The following is a 27,123-nucleotide window of genomic DNA, read 5'->3' on the forward strand; positions in this document are numbered from 1 at the left end:
TTTTCAGGTGGATTTTCTCTTTTCTCTCATTAAATATAGATGACCTTTACCTCTCTGCTGCCATCAGAAGGAGTAAGATGGGAACTTCAAGCACTCTATACACATTCATTGTGTATTTTACTTTAATTTTGTAATAGTGTCTCCGTTTTGCATGTGTGCACCATCACCCTTGCAGAATGGGACACAAACTGATGAAAAAGGTTCATTTTGCAAACCAAAGGCAGAATGAGGTGTAAGCAGAAGAAGAAAATTCTAGAGATTCCAACATGCAGGGCAGCCATGTACCAAATCAGATCATTGGTCTACCAAAGTCAGAATTATTGTCTCCTTTGTCTGGCAGTAGATCTCCTAGCTGGTTCGGGAAAACAAATGAACAAGACACCACATGGTTTTAAATGCCTAACAAATGGCAAACATATTTTCTGTATTTGGCTCAGACACAGCAGCACCTTGTGATCTTGCTTCTTTTTTGATGCTCACGGGCAGAAGTGTACAGCATTATCTGTGTTCCACACCCCAGAGCTGTAAACCTTTATCTCTCCCTCCACCCCAGTTCTTTCTCTTTTATTGTGCTATCCGAACACTTACAACAACATTTTTTCTTAGACTTTCAGTAGATAAGAAGTTTACCAAAACACTTGGCCCTAGCTGGAAGAATTTCAAGTGAAACATGAACATAAGGAATTGCAAAGCACAGATGTAAAGTGATTGGAGAATGAAATGCTGTAAACCACCCTGAGCCCACAGGGAAGGATAGTATAAAATTTTAATTTATTATTATTAATAATAATCTATTTCTAAAACACTACTCATATGGTAAAGGGCACAGATGTATTTCTCTTTGCTCTCTTTGCTTTCTAAACTTATAACTGCTCTTCTTCCCTTTCCAACCTGGGCAACAAAACACAGAGAAAACAAAAGCAGCGACTCATTCTCTGCACCATGACATACCATGACATATCCTCACTTGGCACCTTGGGTTGGCAAGGCATTGGACAATAGGGACTTCCAATAACCAGATCCAGAAGGCATATTCTTTTCAGTGCTCTTGTGCACATGTACATTTATGTACATTTACATGTACATTCAACCAATCAGCCAATATATTATATAACTGAAATGTATACAATGACTCCATTAAGATTTCTTGAGAAATCAGATTGATAAATGCATAATGAAATGGACATATGGAAGATTTCAGAGAAAGAACACTTTTGTTTTAAATGCTTGTGATAATATTGCAGGGAAATTCCACAGCATCACCAATGAAAACAGATGCTTATAAGCCACCTTCCCTACTGGAAAACAAAAACTATTATTTTATTTTTTATTGCGTTTGTATGTGATTATGGCAAGTATTCATGCACAGAATAGTCACAAGGCTATAAATGGGTGATAATCACAATAGCTATATATTGGCCGCAATTAGTTACAGTCACTTGGGTACAAATACAGCAGAAACTGTGCTCCATAACCACTGTTATTCCTATGGAAGTGAGAAGGCAAGTGGACCCTTATGCAAATTGATCTCTAAAAGAACAGTCTCCTTCGAGCCGGAATCGAACCAGCGACCTAAGGATTTCCACAGAGCGCCTTTGCTTCCTACAGTCCTCCGCTCTACCAGCTGAGCTATCGAAGGGACACACGAAATGTTTTCCCGAGAGATACCCAAGAGCTCCTAACCCAACAGAGTCGACTACGAAAAGCTACCGCGCATTGGAAGAAAAATGCCCCAAACCAGCCCAAGATTCTGCATTACAGAACGGCAGCCTCGTGCCTCCGGACCAAGCCCGGGGAAAGGAACTGGAGGCGCGTGTCTGTATAATGGAGAAGCAACAACCGAGCCCTCTCCGAACTGCAAGGAGACTCTCCTCCTGCTCGCTCGCGCGCTTCTTTTCTGAGCCGAACAGGCGTCCCCGAAGTTCCCCCATAAAACGACCGAAGGCGCTCCAGCAGGAATGAGTCCGTCCGTCCATGTGACTCCGAGTCACCAGCGCCGCGTTAATTCAGCGACGGCGAAGCCCAGAAAGCCTCTCCGTGCGGCGCCAAGCAAACGCCTTCCTGGGCTTGCTATGAGCAGCCGAACAGGGCCTGCCCGCCGGGGTCTGTTTGCGGCGACGCCCCCTCATTACCCCCTGGCGCTGCGCTTTGCAGCCCAGGCGAGGAAAGAGGCAGGCGAAGAGGGTCCTCATGCCGCTTCCTTGCCTGGAGTCAGGAGGGGAGCCGTGTTGGGCTGAAGCAGCCGGACAGCGGTCGAGGCCAGGGGCCCCTTTCAGACCGACCCAGCTGGATTCGAGGGATGAGCTTTCACGTGCACGCGCACCTCTTTAGGCGCTTCCTCGACAGAGCGACTCTGCTTCAGTCTTTTCCTTGCCCGGCTGAACGATAGAAGAGTTTCGGTAATACAGCGCAAAGCAGCAGTGCTACCCGAGGGCCAGTGGCGCAATGGATAACGCGTCTGACTACGGATCAGAAGATTGTAGGTTCGACTCCTGCCTGGCTCGAGAGTTTTTTTTCCTCTCCCCCTTTCCATCAAAAAAGTTGCAACACTGTTTCCAGCCTGCCATGCTGTTAAATCGTCGCTATATTTAAAACTTATGTGTCCCTTATTTTTGGTAGTTGCAGTTTGAATCTCCTTATCATGATATGATTCATACATGTTACTATATTGACTCAGTTCCAGCAGGAGTTAGGCATTTTGTCTGGTATAACATATTTTGAGTCCAGGGGCACCTTTAAGACCAACCAAGTTTTATTCCAATTCAACTTTGAATAAGACTTGGTTGGTCTTAAAAGTGCTACTGGATTCAAAATGAGTTCATGATGCTTCAGTTCAGGCCAACAGAGCTACCCACTTGAATTTGTGTGGTATAGGCACTCTAATAGGTCAGCCCTCCTCCCATGTATTTTCTGGATTGCACTGCCAGATTTAAAATGTGACTTTAAATGTATTATCATCGCCATCATTATTTGCACGTTTAGAAACTATCACCATTTAGTTATTTTAAAAATATATTAGCCTGTATTCCAATTTTCATAACTAATTACTTGCAGCTTTTATTTATTTAAATATATTTATATCCCACAATAGGAAAACGTCACTCTCCTCTATTCTGGTTTATCCTCACAACAACCTTGTGAGGTAGGGGACAAGCAGAGATCCTAGGTCGACGCTGTGGCTTTAAACACTTCTTTATGTAGAGAATACTATACTATTTTGTGGAGATCTCAGAGAAGGGTTTCAAAAAGCTTGTGCTTGGTCTTTAGGACTAACTGTTGTGCAGGCAAGGGTAGCCAAGCTTCAGTTTAACATCAGTTTCCCAGATGTTTCAAGTGGGTAGTCATGTCGGTCTGAAGTAGCACAACAAAATTTGAGTCCGATGGCACCTTTAAGACTAACAAAGATTTATTCAAGGAGTGAGGACTTCACTTTCCTAGTATAATTTCACGTATAATTTCTCCCCTTTAGACAAAAGGAAGAGGTCCCCTAGCAAACCAGGCAGGAATCGAACCTATAGTCGTCTGATTCATAGCCAGACGCGTTCTCCATTGCGCCACCGGTCCTAGGGTTATAAATCCCCATTTTCGTTTCTCAACCTGTATATACTTGATGCTTAGTGAGGGCTGCACGGGGACGGCTTCCCAAACCGAAATCCTTACAGCTCACCAGACCGCTGCTCGTTTAACCTCAGGCCCGTGGCCCTCAAAGGCACAGGAATCCCGAACCAAAAAAGGTCATGGTTGCAAGCAGCGAGTGGGACTCTTAGGCCTGAGCGCCCGGTTTCCCCGCCCGCCTGCTCTAAAGCGCCCTTGTACCTCAGTGCCCTCCCGAGGGTCGAAGGCTCAGTCCGCCTATGTCGTTAGCCAGCGTTGACGCCTTCCCGCGCGCGAGCTCTGGCGCCATCTTGTGATGGAAAGGCGCCAGAACCGACTGAATCAACCTGCGTCGCGCGGATTCTTGGATATTATGGCGGAAACACTTGTAAGTCCCTTCGATAGCTCAGCTGGTAGAGCGGAGGACTGTAGGCGAATCTTTCCTTAGAAATCCTTAGGTCGCTGGTTCGATTCCGGCTCGAAGGAGATGGTTTTTATACCCGCCAAGTCATTGAAAATATTGGTATCGCCTCCCATTATGAAAAAGTTATTATTGGAAGGTGACAGGGATAACTTTAGTCAAAGGATGAGAATTGTATTATCCAGCAAGGTAGGTTGTATTTTTTTTGGTGAGGGCAATGAATTAACACTAAAGTGACTTGAGGGGTCAAAAGTGTTTAATTGGCCCAGCATAAATGGTGAGTAATAATGCCTTTGCAAGGACACCCAAATACACTGAGCTGGGGAGGAAGGATTTCCAGATGCAGAATTCATTTTCAGAGCATCTGTCCCCAAAATTTGGATCTCATACTTCCAAAACTGGACTGGATTACAGCCCCCCCTATAATCAGGTGGTTTCCCCTTTTTTGTGCCAGAGCTACCTGGCCAAACCCCACTTGCCCCAAGTATGACACTATGGTATGACACTGTGGCTTGATTTTCTGGTCAAGCAGGAGCAGTTAAAGCTTTAGGGTTTCCAACTGCCTAGAGAAAAAATAATGCCTTTTTAATGGAATAGAATTTACCTTCATGCCATCAAATGCTTTAGCTCTCTAATTCCACGCAGTAAAGCTCTATTAAAAGGAAAGGACATCTAGCAATCTATACAGGTTGCAAACTGACAGCTATTTTCCACAGTTCATTAATATATACATACAATAATAAATAAATAGACAAACTGAGTTTTATTCAAAGTTGTGAGCCTTTGTGTGACTCAAAATGTGTTCAACTCTGTTCTGAATTAGTGTTAAGCAGAATACCAGATTTCCTTTCAAGGAAGTGTTCTAGTTTTCATGGAAGGCAGCTTCTTGACATTCTATTTGCCATTTCGCCGCAGCCTAATCCAGTGCCCATTTGAGCTTCCTTCTTTATAAATGTGTAGAGTTGATGTTGGCTAATATCCGACAAATCAAATACATGCCTTTGTACTCCTGTTCTTCACATTACAGTCTAGTAATATTGACAGATCAGAGGCTTTTTTTTGCTGTGCATAAACCTTTATTACAAAAAAAATCACAGCAGTCCACAGTTATACAGTTCTTATTTACATTCATACAGAATGTTTCTGCCAAAAAACAGGGTTCAACTGGCCCCACATCCACAAACTTCAGTTCATGGAAGTTTCCTGGGCTCTCCATGCGCAAATCCAAACAGCAACAACCTCTTTCTCTGTGCCAATGAAGGATGTGACTTTCCAAATATTCCATTAAATAAGGAACATTACTCCATCAGAGGCCACATTAGACAAAGCCATGTTCTTCAGCCTTTGCACAATAATTCAGACAAGCTAGTCATTCATGCAGAAACTCAATCAAATTTAAAGGATAAATATGCATAGTAGTCCAGGATGAAATCCTAAGGACACTTTCCTGAACGTAAGCCCCATTGAATAACATATTATTTTCTTCTAAGTAGATGTGCTTAGAATTCATCACCTATTATCAGATTGCAACCCTATGCATACTTCTCTGGGAGTTAATATTTATTTTTCTGGGATGCTTAGCTGTTATCCTGGGCCCTGTTATGATATTCTATCCATTTTTATATGTTTTGTCTGCAAATATCTTTGTTTTATTAAATTTTTAGATATTTAGCAATAAAGAAGGCTGATGTATATGAAAATGTAGCCTGTTGATCTTTCAGTGGAATTGGACTGGATATATACAGAACAAAAGGATAGAGACAGGCTTTTCAACTTGAGAATACTGACACAATCATCCTCCAACAGCTTACAGTTCTTGGTGTCAGTCAGGAGTATTTCAGGACAAAAGAACACAGCCCAGCAAGCTGGGGAGCATATTTATGTGCAACAGTCTTTCCCTGGCACAAATATGCACATTATTTATTTATTATTTGATTTATTATGTTTCCAAATACATTAAGATAATCTTGTTCTCATTTCCATTAAACAAGGATGTGCACTCAGATATTTCTGGTCCCAATATATACCTAAAATTATCTTATCAGTGAGGGTGAATGTTTTGCCAGGTCTGTGTAGCTACCTTGGTACTGGTATCCAGAGCAATATTTGCGTTTTCCAGAATAGTGATAATGAGGTCCAAAAATGTTCTTGAAATTTTAGTGGTGGCATTTTAAGTCTCCCAAGACCTGTTTAAATTCAGCTTTAATGGATTTCCACGCTGGGTGGTAGGGTGGTGGTGAGGAGGCAACTGTTCCAGGCAATGGGATCATTTGTTAGTGGGATAGCTAAAACTGCCTGCCAAATTGTCACAGTTGTCTCACAGCCCTCTAACCATGGCCAAAGAAGATAAAAGGAAACCAGCTTGACTCAATTTCATAGAAGTATGAGTGATTTGCTAGGTCTGTGTGGCTGCCTAGGTATTGGATTTTGCAGGACCTGCAAAATGGAGCTCTTCTACCAGGCGTTTGGTCGAGACAAATGAACCAACCACCAATCAGAGCCCAGAGGTCCCTTCCTTCATCAACCTCACCCACAGAAAAAGAACTGAACCACAGTGCAGGAAAACTTATTCTACTGTTCCAGTGTTGAATGTTAAATTGTAAACTGTTCTATTTTTCTGGTACAAGTTCTTATTGTTAAGAATGTTATATATTCAAAGCAAGATGTTTATTATATTGAACTCTTATAAAGGTTTCCAATGTAAACCACCATGAGCCACAAGGGAGGGTGGTATATAAATAAATATCTTAAAACAGCCCCGCGGCGCCACGGGCGCCACGGACTAAATAAAAGAGTAAGGGCCCGGAAGGCGGGCCCTGTCCGGGATGAGGAAGGGTGCCGATAGGCCCCTTCCGCTGGTCAGTCCACCCCCAAGCTGCCAATGAGCAGCCGTGCACAGCACGGCTGCTCATTGGCTGCTTGCCCGGCCAACGCGCCTCCCACCCCCACCCCCCACTAGAGCTTTCCTTCGCTCCACAGCGGCCATTACTTTGCTGGCTGCCGAGAGCGAAGGTAGGCTCCCTGGCCCCCGGCCCTTAAAACACTTCCCAAGCCACGGGGAAGGCGCGGATCACCTTCCCCGGGGCTTGGAGAGCGTTTTAAAACTGCACTGCCGCCTTAAAATGCTCTCCGAGCCCCGGGGCCTGGAGAGCGTTTCCCTACATGGGGGGGGAGGGGAAGCAAACCCTCCCCTAGGGCCCGCTGTATTTTTTGGACAGCGGGCTCTACTGCTAGTAATAAAATAAAACAATAGCCAAAAAATAAATAAATAGCCAGTTTGGTTTCCCTTGGACTCTGTAGTTTGACCTTGGTTGTATTGCGTTTGCTACATTGGCTTATGGTTTGCAAGGATTCTCTGGTTGGTTATGTTGGTTCTATTTGCATTTAGAGGTTTTTTGGCTAGTGGTTGCTCTTGTTTGTTTGGATATAAATAGAATGGCTAAAGGTACATAGAACACAAGAAGAGCCCTGCTGGATCATACCAAATAGTCCATCCAGTCCAGCATCCTTTCTCACACAGTTGCCAACCTTTTCCTCTGAATGGATAACAACAGGGTATGGAGACCAACTCCACATTACCCTCTGTATAAAATGGTATTTCCTTTTGTCTGTCCTGAACCAACAAACCATCACCTTCATTGGATGCCCTCACTGGATGTTCTAGTGTTGTGAGAGAGGAAGATGTTCTCTCTCCATGCCATGCATAATTTCCCCCATAAGTCATCTCTTTTCTAAATGGAAATGTCCTAGACTCTCCAGGCTTTCCTCAAAGGGAAAGTGCTCCAACCCCTTAATCATCTCTGTAGTTTTTCCAGCTCTGCAGTGTCCTTTTAGAGATATGATAACCAGAACTGTACAGAATATTTCAGATGAGGTCACAAGATAGATCTATATAGGGGCATTACAATATTGGACATTTGACTCTCAGTCCTTTCCTTAATCACTAACACAGAGTTTGCCTTTTTACCACTGCAGTACACTGGGTTGACACTTTCATTGATCCAGTTTTCTTGAAATTTGGGGAGTCTTTAGTAGGCAGGAAGCACTAGGTTCCCTGCAATTTTTCTGTAGTGTCACTAAACAGCCATTCTAGCGCCCTCCCCAGAAAGAGCTCCTTCATAGAGAATAATGGAACCCTCCCCCCCCCAAAAAAACCCCTCTGTATCCAAATAATAGTATTGGGGATCTGAATAATCTGGAATAATGGTATAGATATCCTTCCCATTTTTTTAATCTATTTTTTAAGTGCACATTGCTACTACTAAGTCAAAAGGTACCTCTGAAAGCAGTTTAAGTTGAATGAAATTCACACATAGTTCCTATATGCTGTTACAACATTGCTAGTTTTTAATGATCCTAGAGCTATCAAAGAAATTGTATCCAAGTTGCCTTTGACTAAATTACAGATCAAGTGCAGTTATTTACTTAACTAAGGACATTTTCACATGTGATGCTAAAGGTGCTTTTTGCATGGTGCATGAATGTAAAATTGTGCACATTCAGTGACTTCCACTTCATATCCATTTTGACCACATTAACATGGGCAAGCAAACAGTGCTTGAGAGATTGAAGGTGCTTTTAAAGTCATCCTACATATATTTACTTTTGCAGCGCAAGCTTTCACTGACTGCATTGGGACTTAAGTAAACTTATGGAATGAGATTAGAGCCCTAGTATCATGTGTGAAAATGCTTTAACCAAGTTTACCATTCAAATTTTTTTCCCAGTGGCATTCAACCAGACTTCAGTGGCTCCTTGCTTATGAATCTGTATAGTAGCTGCGGTGACTGTCTCCAATAAGCTGAGTTTTCTCACTTGCATTTGTCACTTGTTGAAGTAGAATTGGAGTTTCCCCTTCTAAAACAAAGAAGGAAACAAGATTATAAATTTGTCGGATTTATTGTCCAGTTAGCCCTGGGTGTAAACTGCACGGAGCTTTTATTCCAACCCCAGGTCGATTCAGTCCCTGCCCTCTACACAGAATGCGATTTCTGTTTGGATTTTGGGCGATTTAAATTTTCCTTCTGCAGCAAGAAGGATTGATCGGGAGTGACCCTACCTTTATTTTGCGATATCTCAGAGTGCTGTTAATCCTGAATAAAGAAAGCTCTGTGGTAGAGAACCTCTGATAGGCTACACCTGGTCATGTCACATGCTTGCCTTAAAGGAGAAGCCCCTAACTTCTCTCAACTTCTGTCGATCCTGGATTTTTCCTCCCTCCTCTGCCTTTTTCGATCCTCTCCCCCGCCCCTCCAAGAAAGAGGCTCCCTGCTTGGCTTCTCCCCCCCCCCTTCAAGAAAAGAAAGAAAGAGGATTGGCTCCCCCCCCCCACACCTTCTGAGCCTCCCTAACCACGTGCAGAAGACTTTCCTGTTTCAATGGGGAGGAGGGGGGAGAGGAAGACCCGAGTTCAAAGTGATCTGAATTCAACAGGATTGACAATGGAATAAACAAAGTAAGTGCAGACTCTGCCCTGATCAGGCTAGTCCAGGCTAACTTGATCTCCTTGGATCATAGAATCATAGAGTTGGAAGGGGCCATACAGGCCATCTAGTCCAACCCCCTGCTCAACGCAAGATCAGCCAAAAGCATTCTAAAGCATCCTAAAGGATCTTGGAAGTAATATTTGGATGGGAGATTCCATAGTCATGAACTGGAGGCAGTTAATGGCAAACCAACTCTGATAAGAAGAAAACTACTAGAGTGGGTGCAGTCACTCAACTCAACAAAGTTTAAGCCTTCCTCTAGCCCAAAGAGCCTTCCTCCAACTTAAATGGTTTCCATCCTACTATCAGCAGAATAATACTCATAAGCATTGGACTGGAGTCTTGGGTCAATCCAATGCCCCATCCAGTACTGCAGTGGCATGATAGATACTAGAAAGCTTCACAAAAGTAGCTCATGATGGCCATCTAACTCTGTTATCCAACCTCAGTATAGGAGCTAGAGGTACATGTGAAAATGAAGGTTGCGCTTCTGAAAAATAAGCAGCCATCACTACCTATTCTCTTCCATGCACTTATCTATCATCTTTTAAAGGCATTTGTGGTAGTGGCTGTCACAGAATTCAGTGCCGTATTTAACTATCAGCACTTTTACATATACATCTTCTTGGATGCTCTCATTCAGTTCTCTGATTATGGTAGAGCCATTCTCGAGTACAAAGATCCTGGTGCCAGAGAAAAGGCTTCACTATTCCTCTCGCTGAGGAAATGTTCCACCATTATCAGAGTGGAATAATTTAGAATATTATTTACAATAATTAATAAGTCAAACACCCTTCTCATCACCCATATGTAATGGTTGATGACTTCTGCTTCAGTGTATCGAAAGAAGAGTGTGTGCGTGCAAAAGCTTATACTCCGACTCGGTCCGATATTCCTGGCAAAGAGAAATCCCCACCCTCTATTGTTGCTGCCACTCTTCTTTACACGGTTTGTGATTCCTCTTTGTTCTAGTAATGAATATTCTTTCCTGTTGAACTAATGGCTGTATTGCCAGCAAACCCAGTAAAGTCCAAGATTTTAAAGTCCCTGGAGAAGCTTCCAATGTTCAAACCATAGCCTCTCGTGCTTCTAGGTGGGAATTGTTATGAGGAAAGTCTGATACTTTCCCAGTTCACTACAGCTAATTGCAAGAAGCCAATACTACAGACTGCACAGCTATGTTTCATCCTGTGGACTGTGCCAATAATGAGGAGACAAGCTCAAAGCTGAATCACATCTAGACTGCAGAGGAGGGAATGGAAGCATTGCTATAGATGCCCGTTGGTCCACAGTTAAATAATTACCCTGTCTAAGAGTCCTATATTTTGATGAATAAAACCCTTACAACACATTAACATCAACTTTCCAAGCAGATGCTTGTAAATATGATGGAATTACTGTCCATATAGAAAAAAGGGCTTGTTATTTCACCTAACTGAAAACCATGACAGTCATTTACATGTTCATTTCTGGGGCAGGGAAGAATAACCCCTTTCCCTCAGTTACCTGAAGGTCACATTGCCCCTGATGATTTCCCACTAACAGCACTAGGTGCAGTGCTATGTCCCATTTTTATTTTTCAATTCAGCCAAGAGGAAATTCAATCCCTAACTCTCTTCAGAATTATGACACAAACTCAACAAGTGTAAGAGCTGTAAAAATATCACAGCTGTCTTCTGAATTGCATGATGGAGGGCATGCCAGTACTGAAGAGAGGCATCTCAGGGATTTCATGAAGATTTGAACTTGAATTTCTAGGACATTCAAGTTTGAGGTTCCTCACAAAATAAGATTTGCCACCTGGAATGCATTTGTTTGATCTCAGCTTCAGTGATAGGCAATTAAAATTCTGCATAAATGCATGAAATGTAAATCAGCAATGGCCAGTTCTCACCCCACAGGAAACAATCCTATGATAAAGAGAGAGCTCCTGGCACTGTGCAAAGGGTTCACCATCTTCAATCAAGGACATTGTTTCAGCGCCCATCAGCTTGCATTGGTTAAAATTCATTTTCTTTGAATGGTTTCAGTTGAAAAGACACCTCCCTCCTCCTAGCAGAATCATTTGTGATTATGTGTTTGTATGTAAACGAGGGTTGACATCTGATTTTCTGGAATAAGAAACACTATAATTTCCATCGTGTTTATTCAAATTGCCTGAGAACAGAATAGATTTGCATAAGGCTTGTGTTTTTCCCAAAGTCATGATCTCAGAATCAGGGCAGTAAATGTTCCGGTACTCATTTAGTACCATCTCCTATTAAAGTTTCCATTTCCTCCCAGCAAATGCTTCTGCACATTAATAACAACTCAGCTGTGCAGAAATTCAGCAGGTACAGCCTTCCCTGGGCCTAGGAATTCAGGAATTGTAATGTGGCACTCATTGAATTGTCTGTGTTTTATGTAATCAAAGGTACAGAGTTTCTTCAGGAATAGTTCTCTAACTCAAACTCTATTTTATTAGGTTAAGTTATTTTTTCATTCTTTTTGAAAGTAAAGTGTTGCATTCCTGAAATCATAATAGGCTGGAAAGGTGCTTGATTTCTAGCTGTCCAAGCAGATACAGAACTGATTTTTGCTTAGGTATGAAGCAGCAGCCAAGTGTGTTGTGTTGTTAGCGACTCAGATTGGGAAGATGCAGGCTCAGATCCCCACCCTTGCCATGAAGCTCCCTGGGCTAGTCATAGGCTAAGCAGAACTTCACCTTTCTCCACTTTGCTACCACCCCAATGTATTTTTTATCACTCAGGGAAGGATAGGGATTAAAATTCCATAAGACTTTTCAGGGATTAATTACATCTGCTAGCTACCCACTGATTATTCCTTACACAGAAAGAGACACCTTGCTTTCACGTTCATTTATTGCAGTAGCAAAAAACGCTCACCCAAAAGTTATTCTCTACCCTTTGGAATCTATAGGCATTATGTCCTTAATATAGAATCATAGAATCATAGAATTGGAAGGGGCCATAGAGGCCATCTAGTCCAACCCACTGCTCAATGCAGGATCAGCCCAAAGCATCCTAAAGCATCCAAGAAAAGTGTGTATCCAACCTTTGCTTGAAGACTGCCAGTGAGGGGGAGCTCACCTGATATGTAGCCTATATCGTTGTATTTGTAGTTTAAACCCATTACTGCATGTCCTTTCCTCTGCAGCCAATGGGAACAGCATCCTGCCCTCCTCCAATTGACAACCTTTCAAATACTTAAAGAGGGCTATCATGTCCCCTCTCAACCTCCTTTTCTCCAGGCTGAACATTCCCAAGTCCCTCAACCTATCTTCACGATCCAGCAAACCTTTTTGCCCCAAGGCTGCCCTAACTGTCGTGTCCAACAGTAACTTACCACAGAACCCTGACAGAGCTGGCAGGTGGCTGGTGAGTGCTCTCCCTCCCCTCCTCCCTACAGGCCTGCTGGGAAGGAGTCTCTGACAGCCCCACACTGAGCGGAGGGAGACGTTTCCAAGAGTGACGCAGAGGAGTCTGAGGGCATGGGTGTGGGCACTCCTTTTTAAGGGGGAGCTTTCCCCTTCTACCAAACAGCTGCCTGACTGGGAGGCCACAGAAAATACCCTTCTTATTTAAAATACTGCTCCGGCTGGGGGTTAGACACAGCCAAGCCATGTGAATTTCGTCTTCACAACTCTCTGCAGATTTGAAGCCTCCTGCACAGCATTATTCTGCTGACAAAACTGGCTGCTGTTGTGGAGCTTCTTTTGTCTCCTGCTTCATCTGTACAACAACCCTGTGCTGTAGGCCTCAAGTCTTTCAATTCAACAACAACCTGTGTGGGAGGCCTCAAATGTTTCTTCTCCATTACAACCCTGTCCAAAATAGCCCTTTCTGCCTGAGGAGCTGATCTTTATACTCTGAAGATGAGCTGTAATTCCAGCAGCTCTCCAGGCCCCACCTGGATGTTGGCTACCCCTGGGTTAGAAATATTCCTGGAGGTTTGGAGGTGGGACTTCAAAATCATACAATGCCTCAGAGTCTGGCCTCCAAAGTAGCCATTTTTGCATGCAGAGCTGATCATTATAATCTAGAGATGAGCAGCGATCTAGATACTATGGTAGAGAGGCTTGCAGACTGCAGTTGGGGGGGGGAGTTGTGCAGGTGTGTCCCTCCTGGGCTATGGGTTATGGGCTATGACCAGCCCTTACCAGCAACTGTTTGTATTCTGGGGCACAGACAGACAGACAGACCAGCATCAGTCCTATAAGTCTGGAAAGTGCAGGAAGATCTAAATAAAGAATATTTACAGCCTGAAAGTGTAATTAGTGAACAAGTAAATGTCTGGAGAGACATGGGAACTGAAGTGACTTTTTTCAAGCTTGGCCTGGCAAATAGAAAACAGTATACAAAATCTTACTAAGGTCAAGATTGCTGTGCACAGAAAGACCTCCTCTTAGGATTGCCAGATTCCATGTGAGGGTCTCTACCCTACCTCCATCACGGGGAGTCTGCTATGGGGAGAGGAAGGGAAGATGATTGGAAACTGCTTTGAGGCGCCTGAGGCCTGCTGGGTCACTGCGGCCTATTCCCAGTTCTCTCAGACTTCTGACAGCCCCACATCCCTCATAGGTCATCTATTGAGGGGTGATAAAGGGAAAAGGTGTTTGTAAACCTCTTTGAGACTCCTTTGAGTAGTAAACAACAGGGTACAAAAAAAACAGTTCTTCTTCTTCTAAGGAGCAACCATGAAAGAAGTATGTGGGCACATAACATTTTATCAACAGTGAAAAAATGGAGACAGAAGGAGCAGGGTGAACATCTGTGTACTGTGACTATCCCTTGTATATTAGGACAGGGGAACATTTCAATATCTGTGGCCTAATTCACACAAGAAGGGAAATGACGCAGAACTGGGAGGAATTGGTTGCCATGTAATCTCCCTCTAAGAAGAGTGTCCAGTCTGATTTTCCCTTCACATATCTGAAGACATGGCTCTGGAAACCTCATCTGTAACCACTATGCCATAATTCCTAAAGGTCAGTCTTCTCCCACACTCAATGAACATTCTGAACCAGAGGTTCTTGACACTCATCTCTCCGCACCTATGCCCCCATTTGTCACCACACCACCACAACCTCCCACACAACACACACATTCAACCCCATGCCCTTACAGACTGAACAACTCCTCCCCTTCCTCTTCCCACCGCCAAGCTCTAGCACCCGTTGTATTCCTGAATACAACAGGCTTTGCCCCTAGTATAAGTATAAATGAATTTACTATAGGGGCTCATGTCTTAATTGATCCCTGTAGCAGCTGTTGTCCAGTACTCTTAAGAAAATAAAATGAACAGATGTGGCTTTTTCCATCATGGAGGGGGGAAGGAGGAGGAAAGAGTCACCGACTCTGGGTTGGGAAATACCTGGAGATTATGGGGATGGGATGGGATGGTATGGTGGGGGGGGGGAGCTCAGAAAGGTAAATGGACATAGAATCCACTCTCTTTTTCCCCGCAGGGGAACTGATCTCTATAAAATGGAGATCAGTTCTAACTCTGGGAGATCTTGGAGGTAGGCAATCCTTCTGTTGAATTTCTGCTTGCCCACTGTTCAAGGTAGAAAGGTATGGACATTCAGTTTGAAAAAAATGGCAGTGCTAGGATGTAATGAGACCACCAAAGGGAATGAAAGCCACAAAGCTAAAGGACCCGCAGCTGCAACTGTAGAAATTAGCACGTTCTAAGGCAAACAATGAAGGGAAGAAAGGAGAGCCAGAGGGCAAATGGATTAACAGGAACATTAACCTGCTGGGCACTTACCAAAGTAACCTGTGCAGAATGAAAGGAATTCAATTAAACACTTCTTTCAAATTAGTCCCCTTTCTCAAATTAAAACCATCAAAGCTGAACAGCTAGAATAAAACCCCAGGGTCTATATTTGAGAAAATACTGTACTTTTTCAGTGTGTGCTAAATAGCACTTCTCTACCCTGTGCAATAACAAGTACCTCTTTCCATGTCAGTCTTAATTTGTTCTTCCAGGTCCTCGGGAGACATGCAGAACTCTTGTCCTTCCTCTGGTGGTTTGGGCTTACACTTGCCACAACAGCAGTTGAAACAGCAGCAGAGGCAGCAGCAAAAGTAGCAGCCGGTCAAAAGGCCGCAAAGAGCAAACAGGCCCTGGAGGAAACAGAAGAGAGACACTGAGCCAGATAGATAGAATCCTTTTGGGAAGGCAACTGGACAGGATCATTATGAAGACTATTTAGGCTGTTGAATTAAATGGCTCTAGACTGAGACTTAGAAACAAAAATACTTCCTTTGTATCAAGGATAACAAAATGGGGTTCTAAACCAAACATGTAAACTGTAAGCAACCTGGTTTATTTTATTTTAGTGACTTCATTTATACCTTTCTCCCCAGTGGGGCCCAAAGTGGCTCACATCATTCTCCTGTTTTATCCTCACAGCCACCACTTTGTGAGGTAGGTTAGACTGGGAGTGTGGTGATTGGCTCAAGGTCATGCACAGATCTTCCATGGAAATGCAGGGATTCAAACCCAGGTCTCTCAGATCCTAGTCTTATTTGAATCACTGTATTACAATTATTGGTGCAATCCTAAGCAGAGTTATAGTGCATTGACTTCAGTGGATTTAGACAGGTGCCATTCTGCTTAGAATTTAACTATAAGTATCATGTCTAGGTAAAAAGGTTTTTACAAACTGCAAAGGAGGCAATTGTGTAGGGAGACAGCCCGGTGTTGTCATGAGCATATACAAGGGTGTTCCAGATAGCCATGGCTTCTCCATCTTTGGAAATTTTTAAACAAAGGCTATATAGCCATCTGACAGAGAGGTTGATTCTGTGAAGGCAAAGGGGTGGCAGGTTACAGTAGATGAGCGATAGAGATGTGAGTGTCCTGCATAGTGCAGGGGGTTGGACTAAATGACCCATGAGGTCCCTCCCAATTCTATTATTTTATGATTCTATGATTCTAACATGTGATACCACCTGAAGCCCCTGCCCCTCCTTCCCATTCCTGCTTAGGAGGCAGTAAAATCAATTCCCCCTCCCTTCTCAGGTTTGACAGGTCTTCCTTCTTTCCATCTTTCTGTGTTTGTATGCTGCTGCTCCCAGGTTTGCCATCTCATGGCAGCTGACAACAATGAAACATAAAATAAAAGATAACAATATACAATACAATTCCATAACCTCCCTAGACCGTAACCCCCCTCCCCCCAATCTGCCACATCCACCAAGTGCCCCAGGGGTGATGTTGCAGATGGAAGACTCCAAACTCCACCTCAGAGGAGGGCAAGATCTTCTGTCCACCCAACCGCAACCCACAGCCTGGTGGAAGAACTCTGCCTTGCAGGCCCTATGGAACTGAGTCAGCCCTAACATGGCACTTAGCTCTTCCAGGAGCTAATTCCACCAGGCAGGGGCCAGGGCTAAAAAGGCCCTGGCCCTGGTTGAGGTCAAGTGAGCTTCCTGTGGGCCAGGGATCAACAATCTATTTGCACCTGCAGAGCCCTATGGGGGGCATAGGGCGAAACGTGGTCCCTCAAGTACACTGGGCCCAGACTGCATATAGCTTCAGAGGCTAAAACCAACACCTTGAACCTAATCCACTGCTAAACAGGCAACCAATGCAGCTGCCTCAGCACTGGCTGAATATGGGCCTTCCAAGGTGTTCCCATGAGGACCCTAGCAGCTGCATTTTGTACCAGCTGCAATTTCTGGATCAAGGCCAAGGGAAGACCTGTGTAGAGTGAGTTACAGAAGTCAAGTCTGAAGGTTACTGTGATAGGTAAGGTGCTAGTAGCCTTGCCTGATGTTTATATTCTACCTTCCCCAAAAGCTCAGGAGACCGTTGTAATTCTGAGAGGTCTCCAGGCCCCACCTGTAGGTTGGCAATCTTGGTAGCTGGCCACACTAAAGTTCAGCCTGGGAGGGGTTTAGCTGCTTTGGCTTCCAGTGTATGGCAATGAAGCCGATGGCAAAATGCAGACAGAGAAAGAGGAGGCTGCAGCAACCTCAGTCTGTCACCTGAGGTCACACCCACCCCTGCTCCCAATCAACTCTCATTCTGTGATTGCATAAATCTGCTTAAACGAGCCAATATACTGCAGTGCAACATGATAGAGAACTCTACGGGAAATTGTGTCTTCTCTAACAGCTAGTACTAGTTCTTGACTGAACATTCTTTTCTGCAGAGTACCCTAAAAAAACACATTGAGTTAAAACTACTGATACATTAAGTACTTTGGTAGCTCGATAAACTAACAAGTAAACAAAAGATGACATATTTAGAATCCAGTGGCACCTTTAAGACCAACAAAGACTAGAGACAAAGCCTGTTGCACCCAGGAATACAACTAGTGCTAGCAAATATACCTGCATTGTGACCTTCCTGGTTTCTAGTCCTCCTCGCCCCGCTCCCTGCTTGATCTAGAGATCCAGTGTGGTGAAGTAGTTAAAAAGTAGCAGACTCTAATCTCAAGAACTTAGTTTGACTCCTGACTCTTCCTCTATATGCAGCCAGCTAGATTGCCAACTTCCAGGAAGGGACCTGGAAACCTTCAGGAAGATGAAGAGTGAAAGACAGGATGAAAGAGAAAAAAAGAGACAGAGACAGAGAAAGCAAGAGGGGGAAGGGAAGGGAGGAGGGAAGGAAGGCATCAGTTCTCCTGGAGAAAACAGCTGCTTTGGAGGGGCATTGGCCCTCCTACTCCACCCCCATACAACAGTGTCAACATAGGTCACCATTGTCCCCACCATCCCATCAAACCACATCTATTCCAAGGCCAGGCCAGGCCAGCTGTAGAGGGGTGGGCTGCCACCTCTTGCCCCCCACATCTTCCAAAGGCTGAGCTATTGGCAACACAGCCCCAGGGAAAGGCAATCAGCTAGAGAGTGAGTTGGCTGCATGCATATTCAACTTTATAATGTATATATGTCTGTTACTGGAATTACAATTAGTTATGTGCAATGATGTTTTTGCAATTTATTGTATCTAGCAAGGACACCTTTTAAGAGAATTGGTGCTTTCAATAGCTATGCGGTACGCAGAAATTCAGTAAATGTGTAAGATTGTTTTGTGTGTGATCTATACATGCCGGGGAATAAGCAGAATACCACTTCATATAGGTAGCAAATTCAAATTCTTAATGCGCCCTTATTCAAAATAATTCTCTGCAGATGGAAAACTAGCACAGCAGTCAGAAAGATATTACCTTGACTCTTTTCCTGATTTTCTATCTGCAATGTAAGGTCCATTCTAAATTGTAATAGGCCACCGGTAGTTTTAAGTGGTACAATCAAGCCTACAATTTTAGTAATCCATTGCCTCTTCTATTGCCTGTGTAGGCCAAGTTGTAGACCCAAATTTTAGGAAAGTATTTAAGGCAATTAGTTTGAAATTATACACAGAAAGAGTCTGAGGCCACAAACAGACATGACAAAGATGTTTGAACCCTTTTATCCACTGTGACTTTGCAATGCTAATAGAAACTGCTTCTCTCCATTTTCATTAGCTCCATTGAGGGGAAAAGCTCCTTTAAAACCCATAATTTCACCTTGAGAGAGCTAATAACAGCACAAGAAGGGGGGATTTCAATGAGTAAAACTATGTATGGATTGTTAAGGGTTCAATCCCTGTTCTTTATGCTGTATCTGTAATATGTGAATGGAGATCTGTGACCTTCCTCATATCTATTGGTGCCTTGAGTCATAGGTAAAGCCTGACAGAGTAAGGAAAGACTCTGCCACACGAGAACAACAAGAAAATATGGAGAGGACTTTGAAACATCAAGTGTTCAGCTTCACTACTGCTCTTCACAGTTGGAGCAAGTTGCAACTTGCAATATGTCTTCCAGTTACACGGCTATAAAAGGCACAGAAATCTATTTGGGGAAAGCTGGGTCTCCTAACAATTCATTTGGTAAAAACAAAGTGCAAGAGTATCTCACAGAAGGAAAATTAATACTTTAATATATATATATTTAAAAACCCTCTTGTGAAAAATGCCAAATCTCATGTGTCTATGTTCTATTTAAGTTAACATTTTTTCTGCCCCAAAGACGTTGTAGCTCAAAATAGCAGTGAAAATTACACATTAGGTGTGAGATCTGACAGATTCTTGATGCCTGAGGCCCAATGTACTTGGTCAGACACTGACTGAAGTGCTAGTGTGTGATATGTACACCCACAAATGCCAAATTCTTAGGATTACATAACAAACCAGATGAGTAAGACCTCTGATGCCAACAGAACCACAAGATCCGTTTACCCCAGTTCAGCTTGTACCGTTTTGTTCTTCTCCCATATTCTTACACTTCCCTTCCCCTTCCTCTTTGCAAGGCACCAAGGTGTGCCATGATCACACACAGTGTTATGTATTACTATTGCTTACGCATATGCCATGCCATATATAGTCCAGAATGGGGCTAAGTCTGTGTGGCAATAACCCATTAACTGACTGTCACACTAAGAGGACTTTTCACTTTGAGCCATGAGTCATTTACATTTAGTCATTACTGAAAAGAAAGTCAAAATTAACCTGGAGCTCTAGCTTCAAATATAATTAATGTCTTCAGGCGATTAAAATGGCATCCAGCATATTTAATTAGTAAATGAAAGGTACATGGAAACATCCTTTAATAAGCACTTCCCTCAAAGAGTGCTTCAAATTATTATTCTTTTGCTGTTCTTGTTTCCAGAGCTAAGATGGGCAACTGTTTCTACAAAGTTCTTTCTGATGCTGAGACATGTTCTAGATTGATGTCTCTAGAACTCTTGGGAGGTCCCATGTTGGTTCTGTGAATACTCCAACTGACAGACCAAAAACAGATTTGCAATATCATGATTCCCCCTTACAAAGGATGAGCTGCTTTCACATTGAAGAACTTACCTTTGCCCACCAGCTAGAAAGCATGAAATACGTATTGACGTTCTCTTCGCCAAATTGCTCTGCTATGTACAGCCCTAATGATCCATACTGGTCATATATGTTTCTTTTGGATGCGTCAGTTAGTATTGCATGAGCATTATTGATTTCTTTAAACTTTTCTGCTGCTTCTGGGTTATCAGGGTTCTTGTCAGGGTGATACTTCAGAGCCAGCTTCCTTAAGCAAGCGAGAAAAGAAGGAGAATGCTGTCAGTAGACAGTTACTGGAGCCAGAGGAACACTTCTTTCCTGAGCAAAAGGTTGATATGACTCTGGCGAACTCAGATTCCCAGTCAAAAATTTTCTTTAGGGTAGATTTTGCATGTACAATTCTACATTTTTTGCACTGAAGTCCCCCGTTCCGTTTGTGAATTCTGTAGTTGCATGCTTTGGATTAAAAATGCAGCTTTGCTGAACTTTAGGGGATACCTTAATATTATTTTTTATGAGAACTATATCAAATGTTTTTCAGTACTCTGCTGTGAAAACAGAAAAAAAAACGGTGTTAATTAAAATTATATAGATTATTTCATGAAACACTATATATTTAAATCTTAAAAGTTATATTGTAGATGACGTACTGATTTTTCTCTATAATTATGACTGCAATTATGTGTTTCTTTAATATCACACAAGCTGAGATATTGATGATTTCATCCCCAAACCACAGCACATATGGGCATGAACACAAACAGCATGATTCTGTGGGCGTTTGCTTGGTTGAAATTCCCACTTTTCTGGCTGGGGGATTACTTTCAAGAAACTATGCCAGGGTTACAGTCCTGGTACATATGCATAGTTCATTGCTCTTTATACAGGAGAGTTTACAGTGGAATAAATGTAGCTAGGATTGGTTCTGGGGGAGGGGGGGTCATAAATATTTTTGGCCTCCTATATATAGGTCCCTAACAGCCAGCTTTCAAAAACTGGGTTGTGGTTTAAGGTAATGTTGAGGATTCCTGTGTGAAGTTGTAGAAATGAATGTCTAAATAAAACAATGTGAGAGAAAGAAGTGCAAAGGGAAGTGGAAAACCTTTGGATACAAGTATAACACGTTTTCCGTCAAAATCAGAACCTGCCTCTCCAAAATGAGTAGGATGTGTAAATGATCTGGATAGGAAAAAGACTCTTAAAGGAAAGAACCTTTTTGCTCAGACAGTTTCTTTTTAGCCTGTAACATGGTTTTGTTTTCACATAACACATAAACACAAAGTCACTCTCCTTACATTTCTATCTAAATGCAAGAATCTGTTCATATGTCTTGAACTAAGTGGATTGCTCATTATAACCAGGGTATGACTGCACGACTCATGTGCAGAAATTAATATAGGGTTTAGATATGCTGCATTCTGATAACATCAATTTTATTAAAAAGAGGAGGAGGGGCCATGAAGATGATTTAACCCTACTGGGGTGCATAGGTGTGCTTCTGTGGTGCTTCTTGTAGCAGATGGGAGCTATCTCAGGCTGGGAGGCTGAAGTCCTTGCAAGCAGGGGTAAGTCAACGTGTGGTCCTCCAGATGTTCATGGATGTTCACGTTCATGAACATCTGGAGGACCACAGGTTGACTACCCCTGCTTACAAGGACTATGGATTTATTACACCCATGATCTAAGAAGGTTTGATGCAGGTGGGCTGATTATCTGGAGTGGGAGAAGATCCTTGGAGCGGTGTATAACTTTGCCTCTCATCGTTTAGGTGAAGCAGGAGTGAGCCAGTCCTCCGGGCCTTTTCTGTTATCTGCACAGTTTGGATTTCTGCCAAAGTATATGCTTCATTAGTCATCCACACTCAACTGCATTAGTTAGAAGGTATGTGCTACTTCATATTGGCTCTCTTCAGTTTTCACAAAACTCACAAGAGACACCTTATGAACTCAAAGACTTCCATATGCAGCACTTGTGGCCATAGCGTGATGGATCCATACCCATCAATTGTGTTATTTCATATCTATGCAAAGCCATCGGGAGAGGTTGTCAGAAGGTATGGGCTGCAATGGCATCCATATGTGGCTGATACCCATCTCTACCTGTCTTTTTCACCCGATTCCAAGGATGTTGGTGTTCTGAACCAGTGCGGAGAGACAGTAACAGGCTGGATGAGGATGAACATGCTGGAGCCTAATCCTGATATGAGGTTCTATGGGACAAAAAAAGACAGACCAGAGACTTCAGAACTCCCTGTCTAAGACAGGGTATACTTTCCTTGAAAAGCCAGGTTCACTGCTTGGAAGTGCTGCTTGACACAGTATTCACCTTAGAAACCAGGAAGCTTTTGTGGCTCAGATTGTGTTTGTCCAGATTTTTTGTAGCGCTTTCAGGGAAATCCCCAAAAGTGGATTCACCCTCCGGAAAGCGATACACTCCTGCAACCAATCTGCAACACTAGCGAAAAAGACCTGTGCGTTAACACTGTTGCGGTTTCTACAAAGTCCCTCCCCCTGGCTCTCTCCTCTGATTTTCTGGCGAAGCGATCGCCATTTTTTTTTTCTCCGAGCGAGCGGGGATAAACGCACCAGCGAGCCTCTTTCTGTTTAGAGGCTTCCCCGGCTTCAGTCCCTCCCCAGAGTCACTAAGCACAAACAACACTTTGGACACAAACAACAGAGAAGCCCGTTTGCTGATGTATTTCCCCTTTATTTTTTACACTTTTTTCGGCTGAAAATCGGGCCCGTGAGGGGGGGGGGATTTTTTTTTTCACTCAGAGGGAGCGTGGCAACGATCAAACGACAGCTCAAACACACCGGCAGCTGGATGGGTCTCTCCGTTGCAACGAATCAACACAGATTTGTTGCAATGGGTGTGTGTGTTTTTTTTTTTTAAACTTTCTTAAAGGGAAAGGGGCTGTTTGGGAGCATGCTAACGGCTGCCCATTGGCTGCTTGACGGCCAGGGGCGGGATGAGCTTGGCAATAGCGCTTCCTTTCTAGCGATTTTTGCCAAGACCGGAAGCCTGTGGGAAACGCTACAAAACGCAACTGGATTCCACTACAAAGGCAGGTATGCATAACAACGAATTCCACTATTTTAAATGGCGATTTTTCATTCAGCAACCAATTTGCTACAAAGATCCCGGTGCGGAAAGCCCCTTAATTTAGACCCACCCTTCTGTCACTACTGTCGCAACAGATTAAGTTGAACTGTGGGAAGGAAGCATCAACCTCCGAAGCAGCACAGGCTTGAAAATATATTTCCATAAGAATTATACACAGAGAAATGGATAGAAAGTACTGAAGACCCTTTAATGTTAGAATGCATGCAATAATCAGCACCTTTTACTACTTTTATAAAACTACACCTGTTTCCAAGGGTTGTTTCTTCAAAACACCACTAGGGAAAGGGTCAAAAGAAACATGAAGCGTATGCTGGTGTTAAGACTCTGTGTGTGAAGCACCTGTGGCACACAGATAATTGCACCCCCACTAAGGAAACAATTACCCCTCCCCCTCAATTTTCCCTCAGAGATATTTACACTCTGTTGAGAAGACCAGTTTGCTTTTGAGCAAGACTCTTTTTATATCAGGTAATTAGCAGGTGCCCTCTAGTGGCAATAGAAATCATTGGAACATTGTTTCTTGCGGGGTTTCTCAAAAGAAAGGCAAGGGAAAGGTCCCAGTCTTTCTTGCTTACATTTCATTTCGCCCTCCTCCAGAGACCTCATAGTGGCATATTGCTCCCCACTCCCCAGTGTATCCTCACAATCACTTTGTGAGTTAAAGAATCCAAGAGAAAGCAAGTGGCTCAAGATCACCCATGGAAATGCCAGAATAAGGATTTGAAACCAGACCTTTCCAGTCCTAGACGCCTGACCAGCTCTCTAGTAATCGAGAAACCACACTGGCTCCTCTTAAGTAGAGCTACACTTTTCTAATCTCTCTGACTTCAATTGCACTGTATTCAGCACTGAAATGGGAAGAGTATCTCTTGATGCTCACTCTCATAAAAGATTTACATCTAGTACACGAGTCAGTACTAGACAAAATTGAATAAATTAAATTGTATTCAACTGAACATTCATTATTATTGCTGCTATTTACATATACTGCACATCAGTGTTCATGTACAGAATGTTATGGTATTATCACTGAGCATCATTTTTTATTTTTAAAAACTCCCAAGGGTGAAGACATAGCCCCCCTCTCACACATACACACATCTCTTCCATGTACATTGGCAGAAGGAGTCATTGGATGACTGCTCAACAACCAACAATGGGCAGTAATATTAGACAGGCTGTTTGGAAAAGGTATGAAATGACAACAAACGTTCAGAAAACCCCCAAAACAACCATCCAAAAACAAGACTTGAACAATGTAGAGATTTTCTTGGCCTTAGTCTAGAAACATAGAGCCTCTTGTGGCGCAGAGCAGTAAGGCAGCTGGCTCAAGGTTGACTCAGCCTTCCATCCTTCCGAGGTCGGTAAAATGAGTACCCAGCAATGACTGGGGAAGGCACTAGCAAACCACCCTGTATTGAGTCTGCCATGAAAACGCTAGAGGGCGTCACCCCAAGGGTCAGACATGACTCGGTGCTTGCACAGGGGATAACTTTACCTTTGCCGTTAGTCTAGAAACATACCACCCTAACCTTGCAAAGTGCAGTATGTCAGCTGTGGTCCCCTACCTTTACACCACAAGGGCCAAGACATCCCTGCTGCTTCTCCTGCTTTTAATGCTAAGCCTGTAGCCCAGCTGCTCTATGGAATTCCTGTTTGGATGAGCACTTTTGAAGCATTATTCCTAAGTCATATCCTGGGCATTCCAATTGGTGCTGAATATGCAGTCGGGTTCCTGGACATTGATCTGTGTGAGTTCTGGCTGTGTACCCATTTTTTATCAGAATATCCTAGTTACGTATATCCTGAATACTTACTCAGGAATTGGTGGTATCAAATTTTAAGGAAAATGAAATCAATGGAGTACCTCTTGATTTGATCGCTATAAGTCTTCTCCTTGCTGTGCCAGAGGTTAATGGATATTGACAGGAAGACCTTGGCCTTAGTTATTACCCTGACTATGGGACTTGGGCTGCATATTTCTCCCATCTCAGAACTCCTCAAATCCGCTGAGCCTTCGTGCCAGGTAGGTTTGACCAGTCATAGTTCTCTTAGAATTGTTCTTACCGAGCAGTTCTCATAAAGCTCTCTCAGCTCCACTTACCTCACAAGGTGTCTGTTGTGGGGGAGAAAGGGAAAGCTACTTTGAGACTCCTCTGGGTAGTGAAAAGCAGGGTATTCTTTTTTAAAAAGCTCTTCTTTTAATACTAGCAGGAGTTCAACCTTGATGTCTGCTTAACCATCAACAATTGACAGTGATATTATAGGTGATTTTTTTTAAAGCATGAAACAGCAAATACGTGACCTTTCTTTGTTCAAAGAAAAAGGAACATTGCAGAGATTTTCTTGGCCTTAGTGTAGAACAGCCTTTCTCAAATTGTTTACCACTGAGAAACCCCTGAAACGGTCTTTAGGATTTGAGAAACCCCAGAAGTGCTATGATTATGCAGAATATGGTTGGGAAGTAAAGATGTGTACGTGCCTACTCAGGGCCCATCCCCTTCCTGGCCTATTGCCTAGTCTAGTAACTTAAGCAAAGCTGCCATCTCAAATCTACTGCCATTTGTAGGTGGCAGACTTGCAAGGGCACGGAAAAAGGGAGTGTGGAAGTCAGCTTCTGGAGAAACTTGGGGCCATTCCGCACAACTTAAATGTAGTTGAAGTCTTACCTTATGTAAATGCTACTAATTTAACGTTCCACATGATGTCACAAACAAACTGCAGAACTCCCGCCAAACTCCAGCAATAATCAGAATTTTATAGCGCTTAAGGAGAAATCCAGAAAAGTGGATTCCCCCTGAAAAAAATGCTACACTTCTGAGAACAAGCCGCAACACATCAGCGAAAGATATGTGCATTCTCAAAATAGCGGTAGAAAGAATGTCCCTCCTTACCTCTCGCCGGAGAAGCAATCGCCATTTTTTCCCCCTTAAACCGGCAAAAGAAACAAATAAGTGAGGCTGAATTCCCTCCACAGAAACGCTTAACAGTAAAAGAAAGCTCCCTTCTGCAATTGTCTTTAAAGTTTCCGAGCACAATACAGACCCCTGTTCAACACTGCCCGTAATTTTGGCCACAAACTGTGCCCATCGGGGGGGGGGATTTTTTTTTTACTTGAACAGCATGTAAACGATTAAGCGCCAGCTCCTACGCCAGTGAAAAAGGTCTTTCTGAGACAATGAATGAAGAAATATTTGTTGCTGCTGGTGTTTTGGGGTTTTTAAAAAACAGTTTTTAAAGGAAAAGGGGCTTTCCGGGAGCACAAACACAACAGTTCATTGGCTGTTCTGTTTGATTGATGGCCAGGGGTGGGAAGAAGCACGGAAAAATATCGGCTTCTTTGTTGCGATTCCAGTGAGACCGGAAACCTGTGGGGAATGAATAGACCGCTACTGGGACTTCAATATTCCACTAGAATTGAAGGTATGCGGAATGACAAAATTCCACTATTAAATATAGCATTTCTGCATACTGCAAACATTTAGTTGGTATTCTCTTTCTTTGCAATGAGCAGGTCTCTCCACCTGCACCATCTACTGAAATCTTAGATGTCATGGAGAACAACTTTGAAAGACTGGCCATTTGTCCATGATTAGCATAAGTAAGATACATTACGCAAAACAGAAAAAAAATTCAAAATAAATCAAGTTTTAAAAGATAAATGAAATATGA

The 27,123-nt window shown here is 43.1% G+C and overlaps 1 protein-coding gene and 3 non-coding genes across 4 annotated transcripts in view; 2 read left to right on the forward strand and 2 right to left on the reverse strand.

Moving 5' to 3' along the window:
* Nucleotides 1–1,544: 1,544 nt before the first annotated feature.
* Nucleotides 1,545–1,639, reverse strand: TRNAY-GUA (transfer RNA tyrosine (anticodon GUA)). Its single transcript has 2 exons — nucleotides 1,603–1,639; nucleotides 1,545–1,580 (listed from the first exon to the last, which is right to left on the reverse strand). It is a non-coding gene; the product is annotated as a tRNA-Tyr (tRNA).
* Nucleotides 1,640–2,431: 792 nt separating this feature from the next.
* TRNAR-ACG (transfer RNA arginine (anticodon ACG)) lies at nucleotides 2,432–2,504 on the forward strand. The gene has a single exon. It is a non-coding gene; the product is annotated as a tRNA-Arg (tRNA).
* Nucleotides 2,505–3,989: 1,485 nt separating this feature from the next.
* On the forward strand, nucleotides 3,990–4,080 carry TRNAY-GUA (transfer RNA tyrosine (anticodon GUA)). The gene is given in 2 exon segments: nucleotides 3,990–4,026; nucleotides 4,045–4,080. It is a non-coding gene; the product is annotated as a tRNA-Tyr (tRNA).
* A 4,095-nt stretch (nucleotides 4,081–8,175) lies between these two features.
* Nucleotides 8,176–27,123, reverse strand: part of DNAJC5B (DnaJ heat shock protein family (Hsp40) member C5 beta) — a 29,463-nt gene continuing 10,515 nt past the window's right edge. The window contains exons 3-5 of the mRNA XM_077351193.1: nucleotides 20,362–20,575; nucleotides 15,458–15,629; nucleotides 8,176–8,872 (exon numbers count right to left, since the gene is read on the reverse strand). Of these exons, the coding sequence (XP_077207308.1) occupies nucleotides 8,775–8,872; nucleotides 15,458–15,629; nucleotides 20,362–20,575 (484 nt within the window). The 3' untranslated portion in view covers nucleotides 8,176–8,774. The remainder of the gene's footprint in view (nucleotides 8,873–15,457; nucleotides 15,630–20,361; nucleotides 20,576–27,123) is intronic.

Source organism: Paroedura picta, chromosome 9 (assembly GCF_049243985.1).
Source record: "Paroedura picta isolate Pp20150507F chromosome 9, Ppicta_v3.0, whole genome shotgun sequence".
NCBI lineage: Eukaryota > Metazoa > Chordata > Lepidosauria > Squamata > Gekkonidae > Paroedura > Paroedura picta.